At 46.8% G+C, this 27,467-nt stretch overlaps 1 protein-coding gene across 1 annotated transcript; it reads left to right on the forward strand.

Annotated features, from left to right (window-relative positions):
- The first annotated feature begins 200 nt into the window (after positions 1-200).
- Positions 201-26,427, forward strand: LOC113995574 (C-Jun-amino-terminal kinase-interacting protein 3). Its single transcript, XM_039391261.1, has 23 exons — positions 201-252; positions 2,599-2,656; positions 3,622-3,774; positions 5,183-5,237; positions 7,089-7,219; positions 7,809-7,865; positions 8,346-8,516; positions 10,134-10,260; positions 11,092-11,187; positions 12,341-12,502; positions 13,442-13,607; positions 14,022-14,207; positions 14,813-14,996; positions 15,768-15,890; positions 16,136-16,216; positions 16,892-16,959; positions 17,975-18,123; positions 18,930-19,101; positions 19,224-19,337; positions 20,697-20,735; positions 22,380-22,559; positions 22,816-22,959; positions 23,521-26,427. The coding sequence occupies exons 1-23, from the start codon at positions 222-224 to the stop codon at positions 23,640-23,642; spliced, it is 2,769 nt and encodes a 922-aa protein (XP_039247195.1). The 5' UTR covers positions 201-221; the 3' UTR covers positions 23,643-26,427.
- The last annotated feature ends 1,040 nt before the right edge of the window (positions 26,428-27,467 follow it).

The following is a 27,467-nucleotide window of genomic DNA, read 5'->3' on the forward strand; positions in this document are numbered from 1 at the left end:
CAGCCCAGACCATTCTGTGATGCTCTCAGGTGGAAGTCCCTGTTAGGTCAGGCTGCAGTAGAACAAGATTACTTTCTCACGTGTGCTGGCACCACACATTGTACACGTGCTGATGAGCTGCTCTGTTTGCTGTTTACAAACTGGTACTTAATGGCTGCTTTTTTTTCTCTTCCTTTCTTCCCCTTTGTCCCCATCTCTTTCTGTTCCCTTTCTCGTATGGGATGGCTCTCATAGTACGGGATGATTTCTTTGGTAAGGCGAAGGCCTTTTTTCTTTTTTATTTTTGTCCTTTTCTTTTTTTTTTAACATGCATTTTTTTTCCAAATTCCTTCCATTCACTCACCATCCCTCCATGTGTCTTGCATTACCTTGGTTTGTTTTTTTGTGGTGGTGGCATCACCTCTCCAAGAAGCGGGATGCAGCTGCTCTGTAGAGGTGGTTTGGGGATTCTCCTCTGTGTCATGTAGTTGATTATCCGCTTTGATGCTTCACACTGTTTGCCTGGCTGTGGGAGGAGGATGGTGTAGGATGAGCTCTGTTAGACAGGGCTCTGCCCAGATCTCTCTTCCCTTTGCTCCACACCACAAAGGGGTGAAGAGTCCTTATAGTCACTCCACACTGGGTTTTCTTCCCATGAGCAGGGCTGGCCCACTACAGCCTGCGCAAGGAAGGTTATCTCACAGTGCCCATTCCACGGCTCTGGGAGGCTTCATCCGGTTCTTTATTGCCAGACCAGCCTTTCAGACCTCTGGCTGGTTAAAGCATTGGGTTGTCACTGTGTCACACCCGAGTAAGGTAGAAGCTACGATGAGGATACTGATGGAACGCTGTGTTCTGGCATGATAGCTCATCCTCTTTCCCAGAATTCCTTTCTTTCCCAAAAACAGCTGCAGAGAGGGATGTATGACTCAAGAATGGGAAGGAAGATGATTTAATCCAAAAAGATGGGGATGATCTATTTCCCTTGATGTCCCTCAGCACCTGTAATGTCCTTGTGCCAATTTAATGCCTTACAGGCTAAATATTTTTTTGATTATTTGTAGAGTCACTTAAAATTAGCAAGAAAACAGTGTAATAAACAGATGACTTCTGAGTCTTCTGACCAACAAGCAGCATGCCACAAAAAAATGGGCTATAGATCCTTCACCGTACCAACTCAAAATACTCTGCAGTTTGCACTGCAGTTAGTGTTTCCTGCTTTTGTGCTGTTGGAATATTCTTTGACACAGCATCCAAAGAACACATTGCCTGAAACATCAAAGTGATTAATTATCTGTCTACTAATTTTTCAAAAGTTCTTTGAAAATGCTACTTCTTACTCATTCTTGCTGGGAATTTGCTTTTGCCATCATAAATTCATCCCATTTAACTGTGGGAAGAGGATCTGTATGTTGGAGTGTTGTGACGTGTTCTCACTTCTCATGTGCTGCCATGTTCCTCTAACTTTCATTTACTTAAAATTTGTGTTTTTTTAAATTTTCTCACAAGTACTAATTAATTGGCAAATGAAGTATCATGAAAACTGTTGATGTCTTTGCTATGACGGAAGAGGTAGTTCAGAGGGCAGGACGAGGAGCACTGCAGCACAAACACTGATGGTGGGGGAGACTTCCTCATGCTCTGGGACCCGTGGTGAGATACGAGCTGCACCGCTCAGCACTGTCCCCCAACAGGGAGAGGCCTCTTTGCCTTCAGCTCTCAGGTGGCCTCTATCCCCCTCTGTAAGGCCAAAGCTGACCCTGGGACTCAGCAAGTCCCTGGCAGCAGGAAACAACCCAGATATGCTTTTGGTCCCTAAATTCCTTTGGTTTTATGAACTACAGAATTTGGCCTTCACTCTTAGCCCCAGATTTGTCAACGTTCTTGTAACCCAGTCTGCAGATTGCAGCTGTACGTGGGTGCCCAAGGGCAAGTGCAGAGTGTCTGGTGTAGGTGTTGAGTGTGGATCTGAAGTGATGGGACTGAGACTTCACATTTTAAACATCTGTGAGAAAGCTGTTCAAGGTAGATAGAGCAAGGGACAAGCTGCAGTCCTATTAAAATTGCTCTAGCAGAAGGCTGGTAATGGGAAGCCTTTCATGTGCATGAAACTGGTCGCAGTCACGATCCCAAATCTGTACTGAGAAACAGAAAATTTGGCTAATACTAGGAAAGGAAAAAAATCACTGGTGTGCAGATCAGGACAGCAACTTGGGCAGTGTTCTGCTGTCCTTTGTGAAAAACCCATAAACTCTACCTTCTTTCTCTGAGGAATGATAAAAAACGTTTGCAATAGCTGATGGCTGAACCAGGAAGTTACCACCTTGACTGCCCTGATTGGTGTTAGGGAAGCTCTCCCCTCTGTCCCTCTCAAGGAGGTCTGTGAAGGTCGGGATGAGAAGCTAGGTCTGAATTTGGGCTCTTTACAGGACACATGGGTGTCTTTGCTGGTGTTGTTTGGTCATTCAGTGAGAGACACTCCACTCTCCACACAGGACACGGGAGCCTAGGGAAGCCTAACAAAGGTGATTTCTCTTCCTCAAGCATGAGTCAGGCAGTGCTACAAAAGCTTCATGTTTCTAAGAGAGCAGATGAAAACTGCCTGGCCTTTCTTTTCAGGAATGGGCAAAGAAGTGGGGAATCTGCTGTTGGAGAACTCGCAGCTGCTGGAGACCAAGTAAGGAACTGTCACATTCTCTGATCTGCCTGCCTGGTTATAAATAAGATGTCACCTTGAAGTAGGTCTTGGCCAGGACTCCTGCCTCACAGGGGCTCGCTTGTTTCTCTGATGGGTTCTCCTGAATACTTGTTCCTTCAGTTGTAGAAGAGGAATTGCTCTCCTGAGCTATTTCCTAACTGTTTCCTTTCTGCAGGCACTTGGGAGAAGCCTCTGGGCATGTACTGGTAGGGGCTGATGCCATCTGAGATCAATGGCAAGCTTTAAATTAACTTCTGTGGGAATCCAGTTGTGGGTCTGAGCCTCTGTGAGGATGTTTCTGTTCATAAGTTTTTATTTGCAAGGTTTGTTCTTTGAAAAGAAAATTTTGTGAGAGAAGAGTTCTCAAAGATTTCATGGTCGATAGAGGAGAAGCAGACAACGTAATGGAGTTAGTTTTTGAGAAAGGCTGGCAAACGAGCTACTGAGGCTGAACAGCCAGGAAGGAGAAGACTGAGTATTTATTCCCAGGGGAGAGCTGGAACTGTGATAGGAAGTTGCTGATTTTATAATTTTAAGATATTTTGGAGCTGATTGGAAATGCATATATCTATTGCCATCGACCACAATTATCCACAATTGCAGATGACAGCAGTTTTGAAAGGTGTGTTTCAGACCTTCATTCTGTCAAAAATAGATTTGAACTTTACACAGGTAGTAGGTTACCCTACATCTGCCTTCTGCAGTGTTTTGCCATCTTCTGAAGGAGAGTCAGGATACAGGAATGGACAAACCTCATCTTGACCAATTATGGTGATTTCTGTCTTCACAAAATTTAATCTCCCATGAGTTAGAGCTGGACTGAATTGTTAAACGCACTCATTTCAACTGTCCTTGTAGTGTCTGTGACTTCAGTTTAAGGTCTGTTTTATGGACAGCTTCTGGTTTGGAGCATTTTTGCTTATTGTGCCTTTCACACCTTTAAGAAATGCTTTGAACGTTGTGAAGAATGATTTGATTGCCAAGGTGGACCAGCTGTCTGGGGAGCAGGAAGTGCTGAAGGGGGAGCTGGAAGCAACAAAGCAGGCCAAAGCCAAAATAGAAACCAGAGTCAAGGAGCTGGAGGAGGAGCTGAAGAGGTGAGTGATTACCCCCCTGCCCCAGGCAGCTGAGAGTGAGGAGTGCTAAACCCACCTCCTCTGTTCATTTGACTCCGTTTCACTCATGGGGTTAGCATTGGCATTCCAAGGTACCTTACAGAGTAGGACGAGGCTGATGGTAGGTGGCTGAGATATTTTTAGCATTGCATTGTTTTTATTGGATTGAAATGGATTATTGAACCTTAGAAAACCGGAATTTTCCTCCCCAGAATTAGGATTCTGCAGCAGCAACTTCAAATCCAGGCTTCCTGGAGCAGAGCTTTAAGGGTTTCAATTTGCAATTAAAAACCAAAAAAAAAAAAAAAAAAAAAAAAAAAAAAAAAAAAAAAAGGGAATTTCAAAACCAATGGTTTTGAAGGAAACTGCCAAGAGCTTGATCCTTGTAGCATCCAGGATAGTTCTGAGAGAAGTGAATGCCCATTCATTTACTGAAAGAGCTCATGCAGAGTTGCACAAGCAATATTTAAATGCCCGTGTTGATAATTGTTTCATTGCTTCTGTTAAGAATGAGAAGAGGCAGAAGAGATTCTAAAGTTCAATACAGGAAGATCCCACTTCTTATTTTCCTCTCACACAAGAGAAACCAAAGCCTGAATGCCCAGCAAAGCCTGGGATGGTTTCACATCCCTATACTAAGGCTGCCTCCCGGGGCTCAGAACAGCACGGTTCCGTTGTGGCTGTCTGTGCATGACTCTGCAGGAGCTCAGGGCAGAGGGCAGGATTTGTTCTGCAGCTGAAATCTGGAAGGTTCTGTAGTCTGAGCTCAGAATCACCAAGAATAACACAGACTGGTCTCTTTATTGTTCAGAATGTCTGAAATGAAAGTAGTCTTGCAAGCAGGCAGATTTTTTAAATGCCTTTTGAGTCTCATAATGTGAGAGTTTAAAGAAATTAAAAGCACTCTAATACTTTAAGTATTTTTTAATCAGGGATTTGGTGTTCTCTTCTTTACCATTTTGGCAAACTGTCCTTCACATTAAGGGCTTTTTTCACTGCATTGAATCACACAGAATCACATTGAAACCAGAAGCAGCCCAGAAGAAGCACTTAAGCCAGCATTTTCCCATGTTCTCATCAAACATTTGAACATGAATTATGGTTCAGAAATAGTAAATGGCTGGACCGTTCCAGTATTTTGGTGCTCACAGCAAATGTTTGAAAGAAGCAGGGTGATGTTGGTGAAGCTGTTCGGAGACTCACACTGCAAGAGGGAGGGAAAATACCAGAGAAGCATCTCATAATTTGTACATCTGGTACATGTGGTTTGAGATCTCTCCCTTGTGATGGATATAGCCAGACCTTCCCATAGCTGGTTCTCTTCCTAAACTTCCTCTGGGCCAGCTGTGGTGTCACTTGCTGGTTTGATCCCTTTCTTCCTGTTTCCTAGAGTGAAATCCGAAGCCATCGTTGCCCGACGAGAGCCCAGAGAGGAGGTGGAGGATGTAAGCAGCTATCTCTGTACAGAATTGGTATATGACATTACTAAAATGCCTGCGGGGAAAGGGGGTTGATATACTTACCTATGTTGCTTCATATGTGTGTCCTGAGATGCAGATTGATGTGCTTTTGTTAGTGATGAGGGCAAGGCTGGTGAACAAGTTGTGGCTGATGACCATGAAATACATCTTCATACAAGTTCCAAAGCAGAACGTGGCGCAGCAGAGCAGCCGACCCAGTGGCAGTAGCACTGTGCAGGATGTGGCCTCTGCAGCCTGATGCCAGAGCGGTGCCCTGCTCAGCACCGTCCCATTGTATCTGCTTCTCCTAACTTGGAATTAAACTCTGGTGTGCAGTGGGGTTCCGCTCAGGTGTTACAACTGTCAGGCTTCTCCAGAAGAGCCTGTCCCCATGCTGGCAGTGAAGCTGTAGCCGTGAGGACGTGGTGCAGTGAAGTCCAGGTTACACAGCCAGCCTTGCAGCAGTGACTGCCACCTTCTCTTAGTGCTGGGGCACCGTTTTGCTTGTTAATTCTTTTCCAAAAGCAAGTACTGCCTGATACAGAATACAGAGAGAGAAAATTCATGGGCTGTTCTTCTAGCACAGCTCTTCAAACCGTTTTGACTGGGATAGAGGCTTTTCAGCAAAGACCAACTGTGGCCCAAAAAAAAGGCAAACCAAGCAGTAACAGAGATTTTCCTTGTGCGTGTCCCTGCTGGGACACTGCTTGTCAGTGTTACTGTGTTCTTACTTGTACAACATATCAGAGGAGGTTCAGTTCTAAGCCTAAATCTCTTGACTTAATTGAGGTGAGCTTGGTCTGTTGAGAATTTAGGCAGATGGGAACATTTTCAAGTTGTGCTGGTGAGCTGCTGAAGAGAGCTGGTTGTATTTTCAGCTGAATTGACAGAAGGTCTGTTTTTTCATTTAAATTTTAAAAATAATTGATAAATTCCTTTTCATTTATGCAGTTCTTGTTTTGACCGGTCATAGAGGTTTGATTCAAAGTTCAAGGAGGGCGGAGATGGAATTGGTTAATTTAATTAGTTAATAATGAATTGGTAATGAGAGCTGTTCTAGCTCTCTGCAGCACTCACCAGCCAGGCTGAGCTTGGGAATTACCACAGTCTAGCACAACCCAGTGCCACTCCCTAGTAATGAGTTCCCAAAATCCTTGCAGTCTTTTTCTGGGCAGATATTTTTCCCAATTTAGCCACGTTGTTCTTATTTTCCACTCCTCAAAAGAGACAGACAGAATCTCATTCCTGTTTTTGCCAACCCAAAGCCACCTGTGCACTCATTGGAAGGTCAGGTTGTGTCACCAAAGATGAAAAGGCCTTTCCTTAGTTTCCTGTGTCCTACCTTTATCCATCTGTACTAACAGAATACCTCCTCTTCCAGTCCTCCTGAGGGGACAGATGGCATTATGTGGTGCTCCCTGCTGCTTGTGACTGGCTTTGCTAATGGATTAAAACTTTGGTTTCCAAACTTCTGAACCAACGGACCACTGTCAATTCTCATCACTCCTTGTAGACTCTGAAAGCACCGTGCTGGCAATAGTCCTGGAGCGGGACGTGTGTGTGTGTATGTGTGTGTGTGTGGGGGGGGGCCATGTGCTCAAGCTGGTGGTGATGCTCATTCTAATTTCCATGGTTTTGCAGAACACCCAGAGGTCCGTGGGCCGTAGTTTGGAGCTCACTGTCCGGAACTAGCACCTTATATGGGGAAATTGGGTGGTAATTAGGCAGGACAGGAGGAGAACTAACAAATATGTGTCTGTCTCCTGACTTGCCCTGTACTAACCTCAATCCTATTGCATCTTTTGTTGGCTGAAGCAGTGCTCCTCCCCTCTACAGGACAGCATTCCCATTGCCCAGCGCCGGCGCTTCACCCGCGTGGAGATGGCCCGAGTGCTGATGGAGCGCAACCAGTACAAGGAGAGGCTGATGGAGCTCCAGGAGGCCGTCAGGTGGACAGAGATGATCAGGTGAGGCTGGGTGTTGGAGAGTGTCCCTGTGTAGGACAGAACTTGGCCATGTTTGACCTTGTGTCAATGTAACCCCTATCAACATAGGGGTTGAGAAGTGCTGGAAGTTTTCCAAACTGTAGATGTTTCTCTTCTAGTACCCAATTCTTTCTCTCTTGTTCCTGAACCTGGGCTGCAAATCTCATGTTTTGGAGACCATTATTTGGAGACACTGGGCAGTTGTTTGTCTTGCTTGTTTCTTATGTGCTAATTAAGACGGGAGAAGCTCTAGGGAGGAGTATTGCTTCTAACTGGCGAATTCTAAAGGCTTGGCTTGAAGTGACTGTAATGCTGGGGTCTGTAGTTCCCAGACTGTGTGTGGCAGTGACAGTGTTACAGGGAATTGATAAAGCTTCACATTGAACACACTTGCACTTCATGTCAACATTGAAACTTAAAGTGTTGGGTGTGCTTGCATTGAAGGCCAGCGCACGTCCCTTTCTCTGGTCTGATTTTTGACATGGCTTCGTTGATGGAAATGACCTGCTGCTTGGCAGAAGCTTGTGTAAAGATGCTGAAATTAACTTGCTTTGACTGTGTTTGTCCTTAGAGCTTCCCGTGAGCACCCGTCCGTCCAGGAGAAGAAGAAATCCACCATTTGGCAGTTGTAAGTTCTTTGGTGGTTTGTACAAGATGAAGAAAAGGGGGAGTATTGCCATTTCTACTTTAGACAGCAACTTACTGGACCTTGACATTAATGAAATGTCAGATGAAAGTGTTGTTGGGGGAATCCTTTTGCCTTCAAGGGCTTCCTTTGTCCTTAGTGAGATTAAAATGAGATCTGAACATCCGCATTGCTTTTGTTTTACAAACTGAAAAAGTTCATGAATATCCTGGAATGAAAACATTCATACACTCACAGTAAGTTGTAATAAAGGGCTGTTTTCAGAAGATGTCTGTTTCTGGAAGCTAAAAATGCCTTATGCCAATCAAACCAAGGACGTAGCTCTGGGTTTGAAGTAGGGCAGTTTTTGTGGTAGGCTTACAGCCCCTGATCCTGCACCTCTTGCTTCCCCTTTTGTGTATCTGTGGTGTCTGTCTCCCCAGGCACCTTTTCTCTTACTTGTTGGCCTTTTTCTGTCCCCAGCTTCAGCCGTCTGTTCAGCTCTTCCTCCAGTCCCCCCCCAGCAAAGAGGACCTACCCCTCTGTGAATATCCACTACAAGTCTCCCACCACAGCGGGGTTCAGCCAGCGGCGCAGCCACACCATGTGCCAGATCTCCTCCGGCAGCCGCACCCTCGAGTTCTTCCCTGACGAGTGAGTCACGGGCTGTGTGCCAAGCCAGGTCCCCCTGCAGCTCTTCCTAAAATAAGCTGGTTTCCACTTTAGAAGCTGTGTGATGTTAGTATGTCTCTGTCCCCTGGGGTTTATCTCCTGGAGCTTTCACTCATCAGTTACTATGTGGATGGGCTCAGCAAACCTTGTCCTCCCAAACATATTGTGGCCATGGATTTCCAGACCGTGATGGATCATTTCAGTAGGGACCACTGCAGCTCAAGTTGGCCTCAGCCAACTCAGTTCCGCACTCATATTTGCCGACTGGGATGGAATGAAGTAGGCTTTTTGTGGTGGAGTGTGATAGCAGCACTGGGACAAAGGGATGGAATGTCTGCCCGACACTTTTGACAAGGAGTTTAAGTGAAGACAAAAGTTCTCTCCACAGCACATTTAAGTTACGATATTAGGTTTTAATCTTAACCATGCTAAAAATGAACCTCTAGGTATTGCTACTGCAGAGTCTTACCACAATTCTTTGTGTCTCTGACATGAAGAGAGAAACATCTTCTGTGCTTTACTGACTTCACGATATGTTCTGCCATTTGCGAGGTTGTGCGGTTTGACATGTGGAGTGTTTTTTTGGAAGAACTTTGACATGCGGAGTGTTTTTTTGGAAGAACTTTGCCGAATGTGGTGGTAAAGTAGGATAACTTCTGCAATAAGAAGGATTTGTTGAGAAGACACTGGCTCAGGAGAAGAGCGATTGTTTTAAAAGGATAAATTTGTCCCTTGTAGATACCCACTGCCTTTATTCTGTCTTTTTCTCTGATGACATCTCAGAGTCATGCTGTGGTATCTGAGTGCTTCCCAGCAGTGCGTTACACAGTGGGACTGCACACTGTCAGAGCTGCTTGTGCTTTCCTTCTCACCCTGTGGGAGGAAGCATGAGCAGCGAAGTGTTTTGTTTCAGCAGGATGTTCGTTTTGTTTTCAGTAAATATGTCGTTTTGTGTGTGTGAGTAGGGAGTTTTGGTTTGGATTTGATTGTTCTGCTGATGTTGATTGTATCTCATAATGATAATTTAAAAACCTGTTGAGAGCTGGAGCTGACACTCAAACAGCCTTTGTTTATATTAAAACATGTCTAAAAGCTCACAGATCAATTTTTGGTTTAACCTTTGCTAGTGCAAAGCTAGAGTTGTTCTGTTGGAACCAGCAGTAAGTGCACATTTTCCTTGTCAGCACAGAAAGCCTAAAAATGGACAGAAAAATCCATAGTTGGCTATAAATGAGGAGGGGAAGAACTCAAAATGCCTTCCTGGTGGAAACATTAATCAGTAAATTGTAACAGCTCAGCAAAAATTGGTGTGATCTCTTAGATTTGCAGGTTTTAGGGAAGGGTGATTCCCTGTTTCTGAAAGGCTCTTGGAACATTTTAAGTGGTGATGACAGTGACTTGGCCTGCCACATTGCTCAGGTGATAGAGAGATTACAGCTGCCTGTGTCTGCTCCTCCACAAAGTTTTTCTCTCTCTGATTCCCTGCATCTGGATTTGGTTTGCTCTGTGTGCCCTCCCCTGTTCTGGCCGCCTTCCCTTCACCCTCAGCTCCTGTCTTTAACCACTGATTGAGAGGTAATGCTGTGCTTCTCTCCCCAGTGACTGCACGTCCTCGGCACGCCGGGAGCAGAAGCGGGAGCAGTACCGGCAGGTCCGGGAGCACGTGCGGAATGACGACGGGCGGTTGCAGGCCTGTGGCTGGAGCCTCCCAGCCAAGTACAAGCAGGTAGGGACCACACTCTGGACAGGCTGAGGGGAGGTGCCCTTAGTCATTATCTAATGACCTCAGTCATTAACTTAGCCTTAGTCATTAGCTATTTAATTTAGAGGTACAGTGTACATGTTTTGTTTGTATAATAGTTGTAGACAGAGATCAAATTAATGTCAATGGAGGAGCATTCCTCTGTATGAAGGTGCTGAAAGAACCTACCCTAAACCAAAAGTAATTAAGCTTTTCTGTCCAGACCCCAGCCCTTTCTTTTTTATTTCCTTTGTTATAATTGGGCTTGAACATTAGTTATTTCATTTATACTCTGAGAACTTTAACAATTGTCTAGTATGAAAAACAAATGCTGTTTGCACTCACTTCTCCCCATCAGTAACACAAAATCAAACATTATCAGCCTCATTTGTTGTCCTGTGACTCATTTAACTGGTCAGAGACCCCCTGAAAGGGAGGAGCCTTCCAGCATGACTTGAAAGTGGATGAGGTTCAGGCCGTAGGATCATAGAATCATTAAGTTTGGAAAAGACCTTGAAGATCATCAAGCCCAACCGTCATGATGGAAAGCAATGCCAGTGTCCTGACTCTTTGCAGGGAGCATCCTTTCTCCATCAGCAGGGCCATATGTAGCCTCTGTTGGGGCACTGATGATGGTGAAATGGTCTCTTGGGTGGGCTGCTCCCCTCCCCATAGGGACTCTGTTTCACACAAGATGTGATAGGAAGCTTCAGTAGCAACCACCTCTGATCAGTTCTACCATACTGATTACATCTCTCTTGCCATATCCTGGTATTTGCAGCTTTGTACTGTCTTTTTCATCTTCTCTTCCCTCAGCTGAGTCCCAATGGTGGTCAGGAAGACACTCGCATGAAAAACGTCCCTGTGCCTGTGTATTGTCGCCCACTAGTAGAGAAGGACCCAACCATGAAGGTACGTTGCCTCTGCTTACCATGCAGTCCAGAAAGGGGATATGAAATTAGCAAAGAATTTGGGTCACTAGACCTGCAATTTCTACAACAGTCTATACTTTTTTGACATTAGATATTGCAAAGTCTGTCTTCTGCTTCCTCTTCTTGAATGGTGGTTTCTAGTGGATGTAGGAAAAAGTATTTTAAGGACACAACTCTCAGCTCATTCTGGTTGGCAGATTCACTGGTAACAGGACAGTATTAGCTGGAGCAGATCTTTGTGAAGCCGTGTCTATTGGTACTAGAATGTTTTGAGTAGAATGGCAGTTGGGAATAGGTGGTCATCTCTGCAGGTGCCACAGACAGTTACCTGAAGTAACTGTTTGTTTTGAAATAGCCAGTTTGTCAGTACTTCATTCAGAGATGATTTTTAGGAATCATCCTGAGGATTCAGTTGTAAGAATATTCTTACGCTGTTGTTTCTGGAAGGTTGGTGTGATCTTCGGATAACGTTCTGTGCAGGATCTTTCCTCTATGGTATTAGATAAATCCAGTATTTGTTTCTGTAGTCATGTTCCCAGCATTCTCCTAAAAAACTCACTGGAAACAACTCATCGGAGGTTAGCTGGATTTGATTTCAGAAAACAGGCACTGAGTTGCTTCCACTCCACACTGGTTATGTGGGAGCTAAACCAGCAGATGGTTTTTCACACTTCCAGGGATGGGGCAGCCACAGCTTCTCTGGGCAACCTGTGCCAGGACCTCACCACCCTCACTGGGAAGAATCTCATCTAAATCTGCCCACTGTCAGTTTGAACCCATTAAACATCTGCCACGTCCTGGCTTGCTTTGCTGCAGTGACTTAGGAACCCCGGAGTTGGAAAAACCGAGGACATTGCAGAAGCCCGTTTTCAGTTACATACCTGATTTATTATTTTCTTTAACTCTTTTAGTCACATCTGTTAAAAAGGAGTGATTTTTGCGGGGCTCAGAGATCCTCTATCTTACCTCCTTTAAATCAGACTGTCTTCTATTAGAAATCAGCAGGAACTGGTGTTTCCAATTAAATGTTTTAGGTATTTGACATTTGACAGTTCTCCACAAAGATGCCTAAATTCAAAGAGACCCTGGACCCTGCAGAATTCTTAGTTCAGATTCCTGTTTCTGTTCCTTAGCTGTGGTGTGCAGCTGGAGTCAATCTCTCAGGATGGAGACCTTTGGAACTGGAGCCTGGGAATGGGCAGAAATTGGATCCTGGGCGTGATCCCCTCACCTGTGATAGGGAAGTGGAAGGCGAGAACAACAAAAGTAACCATACATCTCCTGAGAAGAAAAAGGTCAGAAAAGAAAATGGTGGTTTTTTTCCTCTGATGTTTTTTCTCATTCCATCCGCTGCCATGACCCCTCTCTCGGTACTTCGCCATAAAATGCTCTTTGTACTATGCCATAAAATGCTCTGACTTATACTCGTGGGGCAGGGCTGTGGTCTTCTGGCTCTTCTGTAACTTTCTGTGTGATTTGGGACCAATAATCCAAGATAAAGTTTTCCAGCTTCTACTTTTGAAACATTTGGAGTTTTGAAAAAAATCGTAGCAATAAGTGCTTGGTGAGGTTGCCAGGGAGATTATGGAGTCCTCATCATTGTAAATTAAAAAAAGAAAAATAGATTCAGGCAAAACTGTGTTAAAAGAACAGAGATACAGAGTCTGTGAGTCCATTTGGGCCAGAAGTTGAAGTTCTTGAGATTTAATCCAGTTCTGGTTTTTAATAGTCTTAAGTTATTTTTTATTTTTTTATTTTTTAAAGAAGCAAACTGTAATTTGCAGATAATAATTCAGCTCTCTGGTTTGTGGGATTTTTTTCCACAGCTGTCTTACACTGCTGCCCTATACTCTTCTGAGACCAGCTTGCTTAAGATGATCAGTTGGGTGCATCCCAGCCTCATGGTGTTGTGGCTGAAAGAATATTCAGCGACATATTAGTCAGACATCTCAACGGAGAAATTAGTGGCCAAATTCCTCTTGCCCTGAGGAGCCAGACAGGCTCTTTGTCCAGTGCTCTGGGTACTAGTGCAGCAATATGAATGAAATTAGATTAGTAAACATTAAAATATAAATTAATATACAAATATATAAAACAGAAAATTAATTTACTATAGAATAGAATATATAATTTAATATAAATTACACCATGTGTAAATGTTGCCAAAGCACTGCTGAGGCTCAGGCTGATCCAGGAGGAGCGCTGATTGGGCCCATGTGTTTGCTCTCCCAAAGGCAAAGGAACTCCATGAGATGGACGCCACATCCAGCCGTGTCTGGATCCTCACTAGCACACTGTCCACCAGTAAAGTTGTGATCATTGATGCCAACCAGCCCGGCACTGTGGTGGACCAGTTCACTGTCTGCAACGCCCACGTGCTCTGCATTTCCAGCATCCCCGGTGAGTGGGGCCCAAGCTGGGGTCTGCACTGGGTCACCTGCCTGCCCCACTGAGGAGTGCAGATGTCCTCACTTGGGAACTAATCCTTGGGCTCTGTTGTGTCCTCCAAACACCATAACCCAGATCTCGCCTTCCTGTTGTGGAGATCCCTCCCTGTTGAATGTTCAGTGAGTTGCTCCTTTGGCACAAACAAAAGATGGGTTTTTGGGAACAGGAGTGAGCCTTGCCCGAGTTTGGGGGGGCTCTGTACCTGCCCTGGATGCTGATGCTAGGGATGAGGGGATCTGCCATGGTGCTGGTGGAAGCTGTGGTGTCTCTCAGGGTGGTGAACCCCAAGTGTCAGCCTCTCCCATCATTAGGGTGACCTCAGGAGGGCAGCTTGGTTTATGTGAGAATCTGTTCTTTGCCCTTCAGCGGCCAGTGAGAGTGACTATCCCCCGGGCGAGATCTTCCTGGAGGGGGATGTGAATCCTGAGGAGTCGGCTGGAGCAGACGGTGTCTTGGCAGGGATCACGCTGGTGGGCTGTGCGACCCGCTGCAATGTGCCACGAAGCAACTGTTCCTCGCGTGGGGACACACCTGTGCTGGACAAGGGACAGAGTGAGTTTTGGGACATAAAATTTAGTGACAGTTCAATTACAGCTAGTCTTGTACGAGCCCATGGTGTTAGAGCCACATCCTTCTGTCCCTAAGTTAAACACTTGAGAGGCCTCCAGAAGTTTCTTAATGTGGTACGGGAGGAACAAAGGCTCTTTTGGTACATTTCTCCTCTGAGCCCTCCTTTTCTCTCTGATCCACATCCTGCAGCCCTGGCTATGGGAGTCTCACAGCAGAGTATTTTGGACAGGTGAGATGTTTGCCCTGCTACAGTTGCTGCTGTTCTCATTGCTTTCTCCCCTGAGCCTTAGGAAGCCAATTAAGCTCATATGCAAATCACACTGCTGCCCTTGCTGACTCCATACTGCAGTGACAGCCCTGGAGACCTTCTGGTGCTGTGCTAGTCACAGATTGTGCCTCACTTTAAAATGGTCTCTGTTCCCCATCCAGGCAGAAGATGCTGGATGAGCTGCTGTCTGTGGCGCAGGCTCAGGGCTTGGTTGAGTTTGGCAAGGAAAGATAAAGAATTGACTATAGCCTGGTGTCTATATATAGTTAACTCACCAGCTCATTCTCCAGCACATCTCACACTGTTCCTTGTCCTCCAGGTGAGGTGGCTCCCGTCTGCAATGGGAAGATCAACCAGTCCCAGTCTACTGAGGAGGCAACAGAGGCTACGGAGGTCCCGGAGAGCAGTGCCAGCGAGGCAGAGCCGGCGCAGGCCCGGGCCGGGCCCCTCACCGAGCATGTGTTCACAGACCCTGTCCCAGCACAGGCACCCAGGCAGAACGGGTAGGAGGACTGGGGTCAGAGTGCCAGCTCAGTTACTGATCAGCTCTGTTTTCATAAGCTTTGGGATAAGAGAAGCAACCTGGTCTTCTGCTAGAGCGTCAGACTTCTATCAGTTTTGTGCCCAAGTAGTATTACAGATGGGATGATAGGAGGGAAGGAAATGAAATGAAAATAAACATGGCTTAGCCTGGAGCAGACTGTTAAAGTGCGAGTATTGAACCTCTCACTATGAAGGCAGACCTGCGGTTAAGGCAGATCTTCCAAAGAACGTGCACATTTCATGTTCCCGCTGAAGGAACTTTCTGATCTGTGTGTAAAAATGATGATTGATTTATTCTAGTAGTACCTCTGATTTGCTGTAAAAGTAACCAAGAAAGAATATTCACCACCCAGAAATTCTTAAGACAAACAAGTCTGATGTGAGGGCCTGAGGAGCAGAGTGGACGTCTCGTGTACAGATTGTTCCTAAATGCCCAAGTTGCTCTAAGATGTTTCTGTTGAAGTTGGAAATGAACAGAGAAGATACTGTTTGTGTAATAGTCCTTCTAAACATTCAGTGAGGGTCTGTAGATTTGAAGTACTTGTTTGTTGGCGGGGGAGGAAGGAAATGTTGCAAATTGCAAATCTGCAATTAAAAACCACCAAAGGGTGGAAAGCGATTTGTGCCTGCAAGGCCCCACACCTGCCTGTGAGTGCCAGGCTGTGGGCCTAGGAAGGCATTCTGTGCAGTGCTGCTGCTAAACCTCTAATGCTATTCTTTTGCCTCTTCAGGGAGAACGGGCAGCTGAAGACGGAGCCCAGCACAACGCTGCCAGATCAAGAGCCAACCAGCGATGCTGCTGGGACCTGCACCAGTGCTGCCCCCACCATGTGGCTGGGAGCTCAGAATGGCTGGTGCGTTCCCCTTGAGCTGGCAGATCTCTGTCACCTCCATGCTCTGGGCTCTGTTTTTCATGTCCACACACCTTTAGTTTACTGCTTGTTTCTGGAGAATGTTTTTATTCATCATTTCATTGCTCAGCTCACCATAGTCTGAGGGTTTTAACCTCACTTTCCTACCAGAAGAAAAGACTCAAGCCTGGTCAAGCTGAAGGTGTGGGGCCTGCTGCTCACCTTCCCCAATTTGTCCTCTCTCACAGGCTTTATGTGCACTCGGCTGTGTCCAACTGGAAGAAGTGTCTGCACTCAATAAAGCTGAAGGACTCTGTGCTGAGCCTGGTGTAAGTGTGCATTCCAAGGGACCTGCAGGAGAAGGTTCAGGGCATAAGTGATACTTTAGAGGGGTGGTAGCAGCTCTTTGTCATAGACTCACAGAACCACAGAATGGTTTGGGTTGGAAGGGACCTTGCTAATTGGTAATTGTTCCAACTCCCTGCCGCAGGCCAGGCTACTCCAAGCCCTGTCCACGTTCCTGGCCTTGAACAATTCCAGGAATGTGGCAGCCATAACTTTTTCTTTGCTCTCCCGAGTGCCTTGGTTTGTGAGGGAAGTTTCCCAAGGTTTTTGTTATGGGTAAGCCTCATACTGACCCATTTTCCTGCTCAACTGCAGCCCTGACCCAGCCCTGACCCAAGTTAGTGAATACGTGATTAGCAGTATCAGGAGGAAGTGAGTGGGGAAGAGAAAGGCAAAATTTCACTGAGGAGTAAATTAGGGGGAATTTGTTGAAATTGATGGGGTTTGTATTGTGAAGGAGAAGAATTTCCTCAACATAAAATTTAGGGATGATCCTATTGCAATGAAGGTGTGACCTCTTGCAGGATGTTCCTGCAAGTGCTGAACTGACTGGGAATTGTAAAGACAACATAAAGATCGTGTGTATGGATGGCAGGAAGAGTTTATTAGTCCCTCACATCTGCAGGCTTTTGTAAGCATTTACTGTTCCGTGATTTCAGGCATGTGAAAGGGAGAGTCCTGGTTGCTCTGGCAGATGGAACACTAGCCATATTCCACCGGGGAGAAGGTAAGAATCAATGTAATAGAGAAAACAAAATTTGGCTGAAAGTGCAGCAGTACAAACAGAGTTAAAACACATAGCTATTATACACATAATTGCTATCCTAAACCATCCCAGGCTTACACTAGCACCGCTTCCTGAGCTATTCTGAACGAAAATGTGTGTGTATGGGCTGTGTAGCACATGTAGAGTAAATATGACACTTTTAGAAATACACATGCTGTGCAGTTGCTTGAGGCACACTTGGTAAATTCAATTTCTGTTGCTCTTCACTTCTGTGGGTTTTGTTTCCCTATGGCTTGAGCAGTTTCGTAGCTGTGTTCATACCTGACAGCTCTTGGGAATTTGCTAACTGTGACTAATGTTAGCATATAAAGAGCTTAGTTATTCCTTGAGTAGCAGTTCATTCAGCGAGCTGAAATATAGAGATTTCTGGATTCATGCAATTCAAACTTTGATTCAGCTTTTATCACGAGCTCAAACCTGACCATTGACACATCAAAATTGTTCCCATCAGAAATAAGATAAAGCTTCATGACAGAGAGACTGACTGTCTGTGAAGGACACAAATATCTGCCTGGTTAGTTAGAAATAACAGTGAGAGCAGGGAGATCTGATTCCTTATCCTGGGTTTGACACTTTGAGGGAATTATGTTGTATGTCTGTGATGTGAGGAAGCCTCACTACAAGGACTGTATGACCATTTCCTTTTCAAGTCTTCTTCTCCTGCTGGTTTTTGTACTTGTTAGAGAAGCCTGTTTGTTTCATTGCAGTAAAGGATACTGATTTGGAGCACTTTTAGACACCAAATTAAACTTTATTATTGCATGTTTCATCAGTGTAAGACTGTGCCTGAAGCAGGAGTATGGAGGCATGGGAAAGTCACAGACATAAGCCAACTGAGCATTTGAGTACCGACTAAGCCTATATACCCGAATATACAGGGAAAGGTAGAGGATTCTGTTGTATGCTGACATGTTATGGTGGAGATGCATCTTTCCACACTTGCTTTTCACCTCAGATGGCCAGTGGGATCTCAGTAATTACCACCTGATGGATCTCGGCCACACTCACCACTCGATCCGCTGCATGGCTGTGGTCTACGATAGAGTCTGGTGTGGCTACAAGAACAAAATCCATGTTATCCAGCCAAAGACGATGCAGATTGAGGTAAGAGAGCACACGTGTGTCTGTGCACACACACGCGTTGTATTTATTCTTACAGCTGTTTTCTGCTGCACTGTGTGAAATGCAGAACCTTTGGGTTGTCATTGCTTACTGCAGAACCCAAACTGTCAGTCTGGGTCATTTATGATCCAATCTGCCAGGAGGTATTTATTCCTTCCTCCCTTTGCAGAACATAATTCTTTAGATAAGTCTAAACTGAGCATTTTCTTTGCCTTTACTCATGAGTCTATGAGGCCACGTACTGTCAAAACATAGGTATGTGCTTGACAGTGACCCTTCACATGTGGTCTGAGGCTTCATCTGTAGGCATTGTGGCACAGAGGAACAGTACAGTTAGCAAGCCCCCGTGATCCCAGCTACCTAAGGAAAAAATGATCTTTAGAGCCTTTTGGTTGAAATTCAGTACAGTGGTGTTGGTACAAATCTGTCTGAGAGTGCTTGAAATAATCCTGTCAAGAAGAGAAGTAGTGCTGGATCTGAAGTTCACATCAGTGAGCCAAGGCAATTTGATCTTTGGAATTTATCCTGGAGTTGTGTGTTTTCCTTTTCTATTAAGTACATTGAAAGCCCTTGCTCCTGAACTGGTCTGCAAAGACCATCCACTCTCCAAAGCTGCTCAAGCGAGGGATTTTCTGTGTCCTGTAGTAAACTGCTGTGGTCAGCTGGCATTAACACAGCTTCTCCAAGAGCTTTGGAACCCAAACAAGTGATCTCAGTTGAGGAAAATGGAGTATATGTGTAGATAATGGCAAACCTTTTGTGAACTCATGTTGGTTCACCTATTTCAGAAATCCTTTGATGCCCACCCTCGGCGAGAGAGCCAGGTGCGACAGCTGGCATGGATTGGAGATGGAGTGTGGGTTTCCATCCGTCTGGACTCCACCCTGAGGCTCTACCATGCCCACAGCCATCAGCACCTGCAGGATGTCGACATTGAGCCTTACGTCAGCAAGATGCTGGGTGAGGCAGTGGGGCCTGTCAGAAAGTGGTCTGTTACTTACTGAGATCAGAGCAGAATTTGCCCAAAGCAGACCTTGCCCAAAGTCATCACTGACTCCCCAACTCTCATTCATGCTTCCTAGGCACTGGAAAGCTGGGTTTCTCCTTCGTGCGGATCACAGCCCTTCTCATCGCTGGCAACCGCCTTTGGGTGGGCACCGGGAACGGTGTCGTCATCTCCATTCCCCTGACAAAGAGTAAGTGACATTTATTGAAGGTACTTCTGCATCCCCCCACTAAAAAAAGAAAGAAGCTTTTGGGTGTTACTTGTGGGTGGCTTGGGCAGGCTGATGCTTTCCCAACATCTGACACCCCTTGATCGTAGCTGTGTTCAGGGAGAAGAGCCCGAAGTGTGAGCAGCCCTGGACTTGGTGTAACTCTTCTTTATTAAGGAATTAAGTGTTCGGTTGAATGGATGTAACCTATTTAAAACCAAGCAGGTATTTGTTTCTGCCCTTTTCAGTTCAGTTGAAGCTATTTCCTCCGTGGGGGGACATCTCTACCATCCCTACAGTCTTCTTTTTAGAGCATGACCTTGACAGAGCAGAGTGATATGAACTGATTCTGTAGCTACTGTGAAGCAGGAGAAACAAAAGGAGGCTGTGGGATGAGAAGTCAGTCACCAGGAAGATGTCCCTGGAAATTTCATTTTGGCATAGACATCTAAATATCTCCATAGCAGTATTTTCCAGAAACTGACCTTAGAAAAGCTTGATTTACTCAAATTAGGGTTCAACTACATCAGTCAATTAGAAATTGGTATCCTACACCAAATCCAGCCTGGGGAGGGGACCCAGCAGTAGGTGCAAATAGGTGCATCTCCAGAGCTGGAAGTTTAGTTGAAGCTTTTAGTAATCCTGTTCTATACCTGCCCATCAGCATCTTATTTTGGCAGTCTGTTCCAGATCACCACGGGGGAGTAGGATTTGAGGCTGCTTGCAATTGCTTTCACTAGAAAGTAGTCAAATTTACATTTTCTCACCACTGCTTACAGGAAAGCTGAGAGGCAAATAGCTCTTGTATAAAAGGAGCAAACCTCTTGTAATCCTCCTGGAAGTCAGGGATGATCTCTGAGGCCAGTGGAGCTGGATGTGCCTGGGGCTGACACCAGGAGGGCAGTGACACGGTCCTCTTCGTGCATTGCAATCTCAGTCTCATTTCTGAGTCCCTGTTCTGAAGCCCATTCTGTCTTGGGGCTGCTGTCCTTAATCTGAGTTAAGCCTTTTCCCTGCTGTCAAACAATTGCTTTATCTTTGGGTGTTCCTGTAAAAATGTGGTAAGCAGGAAGGTCTCACTAGAAATGCAGCAGTGGATCCTTGTGACACAGTCCCTCTCCCATCTCAGATACCACATTTGTCCCTGTAAGGTAAGAGCCAAGTGAGCAAGAACAGTGTAGGTGTGAACTACATCAGAGATCCTGTGGTGGTTTCTCTAGGGTTTTTTTACTCTTTCTGTTGCCCCCTGAATTATCTCCCAGTAATCACCTTTTTCTTCTCTCCTCTCCTGCCCGTCACTTCCCGTGCCCCTCTGTGTTCCCACTCCCTGCCTGTGCCTAGCTGTAGTCCTCCACCGAGGCCAACTCCTTGGGCTCCGGGGTAAGTCCATTGCCTCTTCTCCTCAGCTCTCACTCCTTCCGCACCTGCCTCCCGTCGCAGTTGCTCTCCCACCCTTCCATCCTGCCGTTCAGCTCTCTCCATCCATTTTTTGCTCATCACTCTTTCGTTGTAAGTCACACTGGAGAAAAGCAACCAAAGACAGTCACGTAAATATCCTCATTTCCCAAAGCTATAAACATTTTTTACCATCTCATCAGCCATCCATCTGGTTTTTTTGTGTCAAGAGTAATTTATTCTTCATCAGTGGTTCCCTTGCTGTGGTAGGCCAGGTTTGAGATGGGGACTGGAGAGGTTCATTCAGTCAGAGGGTTCCAGGAAGCAGGAGTAGAGTGTTCTTCCAAGGTCTTCCTTGGTCATCCTTGTTTTTCCAAGGATGTTTCTCTCATCAGTTGCAGGCCAAGGGCAAGGAGGTGCTGTGGCACCTGCCAGCTGCAAGTCATCAACCAAGATGTTTAACCCAAGAGGACTTGATAAACATGAAGAACTGTTTGGGTTTGTTCAAAGCTAAGTTCAAACTGTTTGTTTGCCCAGCTAAGGCAGGGTCTGAGTTTAAATTTATGCCTTTCCAGGGTCAGAAATTAGGGGTTTTTTTTCACTCAAAGAAATATATATGGCTGTCCAGAAACACTGTCAACATGTGTCTCCTCATTTTAAAGCAGCTGATATAAGTTGCAGTAAAAAGCCATATCCTGTATACACACTGATTCTCATTCCTCCAGCAAAGTATTTGTACTTGTCTTGCCATCCTTGCTTGAGCCTGATAGGGAAAAGTCTCCTTTGTCCAAATCACTTAATAACTGAAATCCAGCCCAAGTCAAAATACAGAATTACAGATAATTAATGAAGCAATCAAGCTTCATTGAAAGCTGCCTGATTTTAGTGCTGTTCCTGTTGTACTGATGTGGGTGTATGCAGAAGGAAAGCATGCCCTGTTCTGAGCTCTGAGCACTGGTCTCTGTTGCTTGGTGATTGGAAACTTTCACATTCTCTGAGCCTGGACATGAAAGATGCAGGCCCCTGAGCCCACCTTGAAATCCTTGGAAGCTGTGGATGGTGAACATGTTTCAAATGTTCATTGCTGGAGTAGTTTGATTTTCTGGTTAAATCAAGAACTGAGGAAGGAACTCCACTTCTGTGATGGCTTTGACTGGGCCAAGAGGCTTCACCAGACCCAGTGACTGCTTTCAGCAGCACGTATGCTCACAGCTGGGCATGAGCAAGGACTTGACTTGGAAACCGAGCAACTTCACCTATCCAGAGAATAGCAGTAATTCTCCTCTAGGTGCCCTGGGTGTCTCTGGGAACAGTGGACACCATTGGATACCCTGCCAGGTACAAAAAACCAAGGCTGGTACTAGGACAGTGGGTGATTCTGGAGGCTGGACAGAATCACTGCTGGTGAGTCCTTCACTGGGACACCAGTCTAGCTTGCCCCAGTCTAAAAGAGAGGGACTGTGTAATCTGGTGTGGTCTCTTCCATCACATCATTCACACAAGACCTTTAAGAGACCTGTGCCTTTAAAGGTTTTCCTTCATGACTCATGAGTTTTCTCTTTGATTGAGTCCCTTCTGTAAAGGGGACTCAAAGCTATCACTGATGATGTTCCTCCTCCCTATCCCCAGCCAACAAGACCTCACCAACCTCTGGAGAGGGCAGCCGCTCCGGTGGGGTCATCCACGTGTACGGTGATGACAACAGTGACAAATCTGCCAGCAGCTTCATTCCCTACTGCTCTATGGCTCAGGCACAGCTCTGTTTCCATGGACACCGGGATGCTGTCAAATTCTTCGTCTCTGTGCCTGGTAAGGATGAGCAGAGCCCTTCCTCAGCAGGGGCTTGTTCTGCCATCCCTTCTGTAATGGGGACTGGAGCTGCTCTGCAGCAGACGGGGGTGCAGGCCATGACTGGCACTTCCTGTGGCTCACACACAGGGGTTTAAACTGCAGCGACTGCCAGATTTGACCAGCAGAAGGAACTTGTCTGCCCGGCGTGTTTGCGTGTGTGTGAACTGCGCGGAGGCTGAGCAGAGGCACTGACAGCACCTCTGTCCTCTCCCAGGTAATGTCCTTGCGACCCTGAATGGGAGCGTGTTGGACAGCCCTTCGGAGAACCCCAGCACAGCAGCCACCGAGACTGAGGGGCAGAAGCTGAAGAACGTCCTTGTGCTGAGTGGAGGAGAAGGGTACATCGATTTCCGGATCGGTGAGTGCCTGTGGTGGGAGGCACCTGGAAGGGGAGAGGGTGCGTGGCTGTGGTCATGGAGCGAGGCATCGCGGCTGTGGGGAGCCAAAGCAGAAAACCCCCACGCTCTGTTTCTCCTGCATCTAGCTGTGAGGGCAGAGAAAGATTTGCCTTGCACAGCGCAAGGCTCCCAACCTCTGCCCTGTGCCTGCAGTACCACATGGCTGTGACGATGGCTCTGGAAAGAACAAACCCCTCTGTGCCACTGGCTCCAAATGTTGCTGCCCCACTGGGATCACCCGTGCTGCTGAGGGTGCTCTGTGTCTAAAAGTTGGCCTCCCTGAAAAGAAGGGTGGTTTTTGCTGCTGCTGGAGCTGGTTTCTCCCATCCATGCAATCCGACTTTGGAAAAGCATTGTCTTGCTGTAATTGTTCTTCAGGCACAGAGGAACGTCTCAGCTCATGGTGTCTGTTGTCAGACTGCTGGGACTGTAACAGTATTGGCCACTTTGGGAGTATTGCAGAACAGTGCACTATGGGATTTTCTTTCTTGCCATTTTTACTCTCTGTTTTCTCTCTCCAGGGGATGGGGAAGATGATGAGACAGAGGAAAACGCAGGAGATGCCACGCAGGTGAAGCCAGTACTTTCCAAGGCTGAACGGAGCCACATTATTGTGTGGCAGGTATCATATATCCCTGAGTGAGAATTCCTCCTTCCCCTCAATGTAAGTGTCCCTCCTCCCGCCTGAATGCCAAGATGTACATACAGAACGCCTGCATTATAACTCCTGCTGGAAACTGACCCCGGACAACTGCAACGGCTCCTGCCTCAGACTGTGACCCCCTCGGAACTCGCAGCTTTCATCTCGGGCCCGTGTGCTTTCGGCATGGTTGGATTCTTGTTCTGCTCTGGAGCTGGCATCTGCAAGGAGAGAAATGGCAGCGCATCGTGAAGTGAGCTTGGAGCCAGGACTGTGGGAAGCCTTTGCCCAGCTAGAGCGGGGTGGCTCAGGTTCTCGGGCAGGTTGCCTCACTCCCACCTGCATGAGAAAGAAGTGTGTCCCCAGGCATCCCCTGCAAAGCACTGGTGGTGAATCACTTCTACAGAAATCCCTTCTAGTTCACCGGTGGACTCTCCACCTTATCCACCCTTAAGCACAGAATAACATCCCATGGACTGAGAGCAGATAAGTCCAAGGAGGCCTCAGTAGAAAAGAGCATCATGATTTGGGCAACCCTTCTGCTGCTGGGCTGGAGGAGGCAGCAGCACCATTACTGTGGGGTTCATATCCTCTGTCTTTGCAGTGGGAAGGTCCTGTCCTCTGCTGCTGCTGTTGTCTCAGCAGTTGTGTGCTGGGTGCCTGTGTGTGTGTCCCAAGAGGATTGTTTGGTGGCCTCAGATGGCAAATGGGTGTTTGATTGTGGAGGCCACATGGCTGTGGTAGCAAAGGGGTACTGGAACACTGCTTTTTCAAGAGCAGAAAAGACAACACCTAACTCCCCCTTCTAAAAATGCCAGGCAGTAAAGAACTCCCGAGTTGGTTCTGAAAGGTTCAGAAGAAAGTTATCTCTGCATTGCATTTGGTGGCTTTTAAAACACATGCGAGGGCAGAGGGTGGTGATCTGCTGTGAATTCTCATTAACACATTGACATTGCCTTGACTCAAGGCTATGTCCCCTTCCCAGGAACTGCTGGAAGGAGATCTCTGTTTTCACAGGAAAACAGATTGGCTGTCAGTTGGGAAAGACTGGATGTGCAGTCAAGGTACAAAAAGGCCATGTCTCACCTGAAGTCACATAGAAAAAGGAATTGAGGACAGATTTCCCAGCATCTTTTATCTAACACTAACTGTGTTAGTAAGTAGTTTAAAAAGCTGGAAATGTCTGACTCCTGAAAAAAGTTGACAGCCCCTTAGAGAAGTGGTGACGGCCCTCCCTGTGTAAGCACTGCTGGGCGATGGCAGATGTGCAAAAATACGGGGCCAAGGAGAGTGGTTTTGAGCTCAAGGTGCAGAATGTGGCAGCTCCAGGTGTAGAGGCAGTGGTGTGTTCCCCCTTTCTGTCAGCAGAAACAGTCCCATCCAACAAGGACAAGTTCCATGTCCCCAGAGGACTCCTTTCTGAATGTGCAGGACTAGGGCAAGTCGCAGTTGTTAGTTATAAATTTGGAAGCTCCTGGTGGTCATCTTGTTTCTTCCTTGAGCTGTGCAGCACTCTGGGGTTCACAGGGACATCCTTATGACAGTATAGGGACAGTTGGGCAAGCCTCCATCTCCCAGAAAGCTCACAGCTGTGTCCTGTGCTTGCTGCCATGGGCCAGGCTGTTCACAAGGCTTGTGGTCTAAAGCTCCTGCTGTGCTGCAGGGATGCCATGTTCCCAGGTGATGCTCTAACAGGTGGCATCTCTGCTGATGCAGCAGCACTGAAACGATTTTTGGATCCACAGTTCAGGAAAGGCTGGGGCATACATTGCCCCTGCAAGGAGGCAAGCAACATCTCTGGTGAATAAAGGCCTCAGCCAGCTGCAGTGGTGCCCATGGCTGCCTGTGAGAAGTGCTGGTGACACACCACCCACACCAGTCCTCCCCAAGGCAGGAATCCAGCCGGAGAGAGTCTTCCAGGCATCAGCACACTGGGCTCTGTGGCTGGCACTGGGTTAAGGGATACCTGGAGTCACCATCTGCATGTGGGGGGACCTTTCACCAGGGACATTTCACTGGGCCACTGCTGACCATGCCAGGCTTCTCATTCACTTTCCCCATATGCTTTCTGCTATGAAGAGCTCTTTGGGTCCCAACACAGAGTGCATTAAGTTAAGAATATAACATTTAAAGCACAGATTCCACTGTCATGTAACAGTTCATCAGTTAGGGCCAGATAAACTTCAGAATTTGGACTAGTTGAAGGGGAAAAAAAAAAAAAAAAAAAAGAAAAAAAGCCCTGGTAGAGTCCAGTTCCTTCACTCTGTCAACTTCTTTTGGAGGAAAATCAGAATTGTAACATTTGTACCTCTGACTGTTTGTTCTGTATCTGGTTTGAGCAGTTGAAGGGACAGCACTTGGTCTTCTGTCACCCACTGGGCTCCGGCAACATGAGGAAATCAGTCTGGGGCCTCTACCACCAGGTTCCTTTCCAGCTCGGTGCATGTTTTCCTCCAAGAGAAGCACATAGCCCAGAGGGGCAGCTCCAGGGGGAGACCTGGCCTCTGCTGGCAGCTCCTGCAGCCTTGGGTGGCTGCTGGGCATCAAGGTGAGAACTGACTGGCTTCAGCACACTTCCCTGTCATATCTCCACTGTGATGTATGTAAAGTATCTTGTATGTTACAAAAGGATTTTAAAAAGTGTCTCAAGGCCTGTAAACTCCGCTGTTCGGTCTGAAGATGGCATTCTGTAAAGAGCCTGCTGTATTAATACGTTCCCATGCTTTGTCCCCTATGCTATCAACAACAAACCATATCTGTTCTGTATGTAATAAACGTGTTAACATCATCTTGGGCAGTGCATTGTGTTCCTGTGAAAGCACTGGGATTGCTTCTCAGTCTTTTAAGAGTGGGACACTTAAAAAGGGTGGGAATGCAGCTCAAGTGTTCACTGTTGTTGAGCAGTTTAGTGGCAAGAAATGAGGTGTGGATGGCTCACAGAGTCACAGCAGAAGGGGCTGGTCCAGCAAGCCAAAGGCAATCTGTAGTTTCTGCCAGCAGCAGAAATAAAAGCTGGAAATTTAAGGTGGGACAACTTCAGAAATATGAGAGCAGAGAAGCATCCATCTGCTGGCTTGCTGCAGCTTCTGTCAGGGTGGCCCCTTCAGGTGAACCGCCAGGGTTAACACATCAGGTCAGCTTTCAACACGGTACAGGGTGGCACTTCACAGTCCCTTAGGCCTCTGCGACAGACACCGTGGGGAGGGAGCTCCTCAGCCCCGGCAGCACTTGGACACTTCCATATTTTGTAGAACCGTGTTAGTTCAAGGGCCGTATGTGGCAGTGTACAAGGGAGCCACCTCCTTACAACAGGAGCATGTTCTGCCCTGAGCAGGGGGCCCTGAAGTGAGTCTCATCCATGACCAACACGTGCACTGCGGGGCAGCACAGGCCAGGGTGTCGCACAACTGGCAACGCCTCCAGCATTAGTGGAGGCATCTCAACCACAGTTTGGAAACGTGCTGGGACCAGTCCTGCACTCCTGGGGCTGCACCCTTGAATAAGGCCTGGAGCAGTTTGAGCAGGGCTCTAGGTGAAGTGCAGACATGTCTGGTACCCACCAGGGTGGGTGAGGAAGCAGGTCACTGCCATCATCCCTCAGACAACTCCCCCCCCCCCATACTGGTAAATGTGAGGTAACTGTACAGGTTTGGGAGGGCCAGCAAAGCTCACAGCATGTTCTGGACGTGGAATCCAGCCAGTGGCAAATGGGCTGTGCAGCTTCCTGGAAGGGACCTTCACCATTGGACAAGGCTCTCAGGCTGCACAGGGTTCTGTGAGGGGACACCCTTCCCCCAGGTGTTAAGGTCACCAGCCGGACATGGCTGT

This window comes from Pipra filicauda, unplaced genomic scaffold (assembly GCF_003945595.2).
Source record: "Pipra filicauda isolate LSUMZ 115617 unplaced genomic scaffold, ASM394559v2 scaffold925_size50721_pilon, whole genome shotgun sequence".
NCBI lineage: Eukaryota > Metazoa > Chordata > Aves > Passeriformes > Pipridae > Pipra > Pipra filicauda.

Bases quoted from the DNA above. Each gene is read 5' to 3' on its own strand.
- LOC113995574 (XM_039391261.1), top strand. From the start codon at position 222: ATGGCTCTCATAGTACGGGATGATTTCTTTG. The intron at 16,960-17,974 runs GTAAGAATCAAT...TTTTCACCTCAG, and splicing joins CATATTCCACCGGGGAGAAG to ATGGCCAGTGGGATCTCAGT. The intron at 20,736-22,379 runs GTAAGTCCATTG...CCCTATCCCCAG, and splicing joins CCAACTCCTTGGGCTCCGGG to CCAACAAGACCTCACCAACC.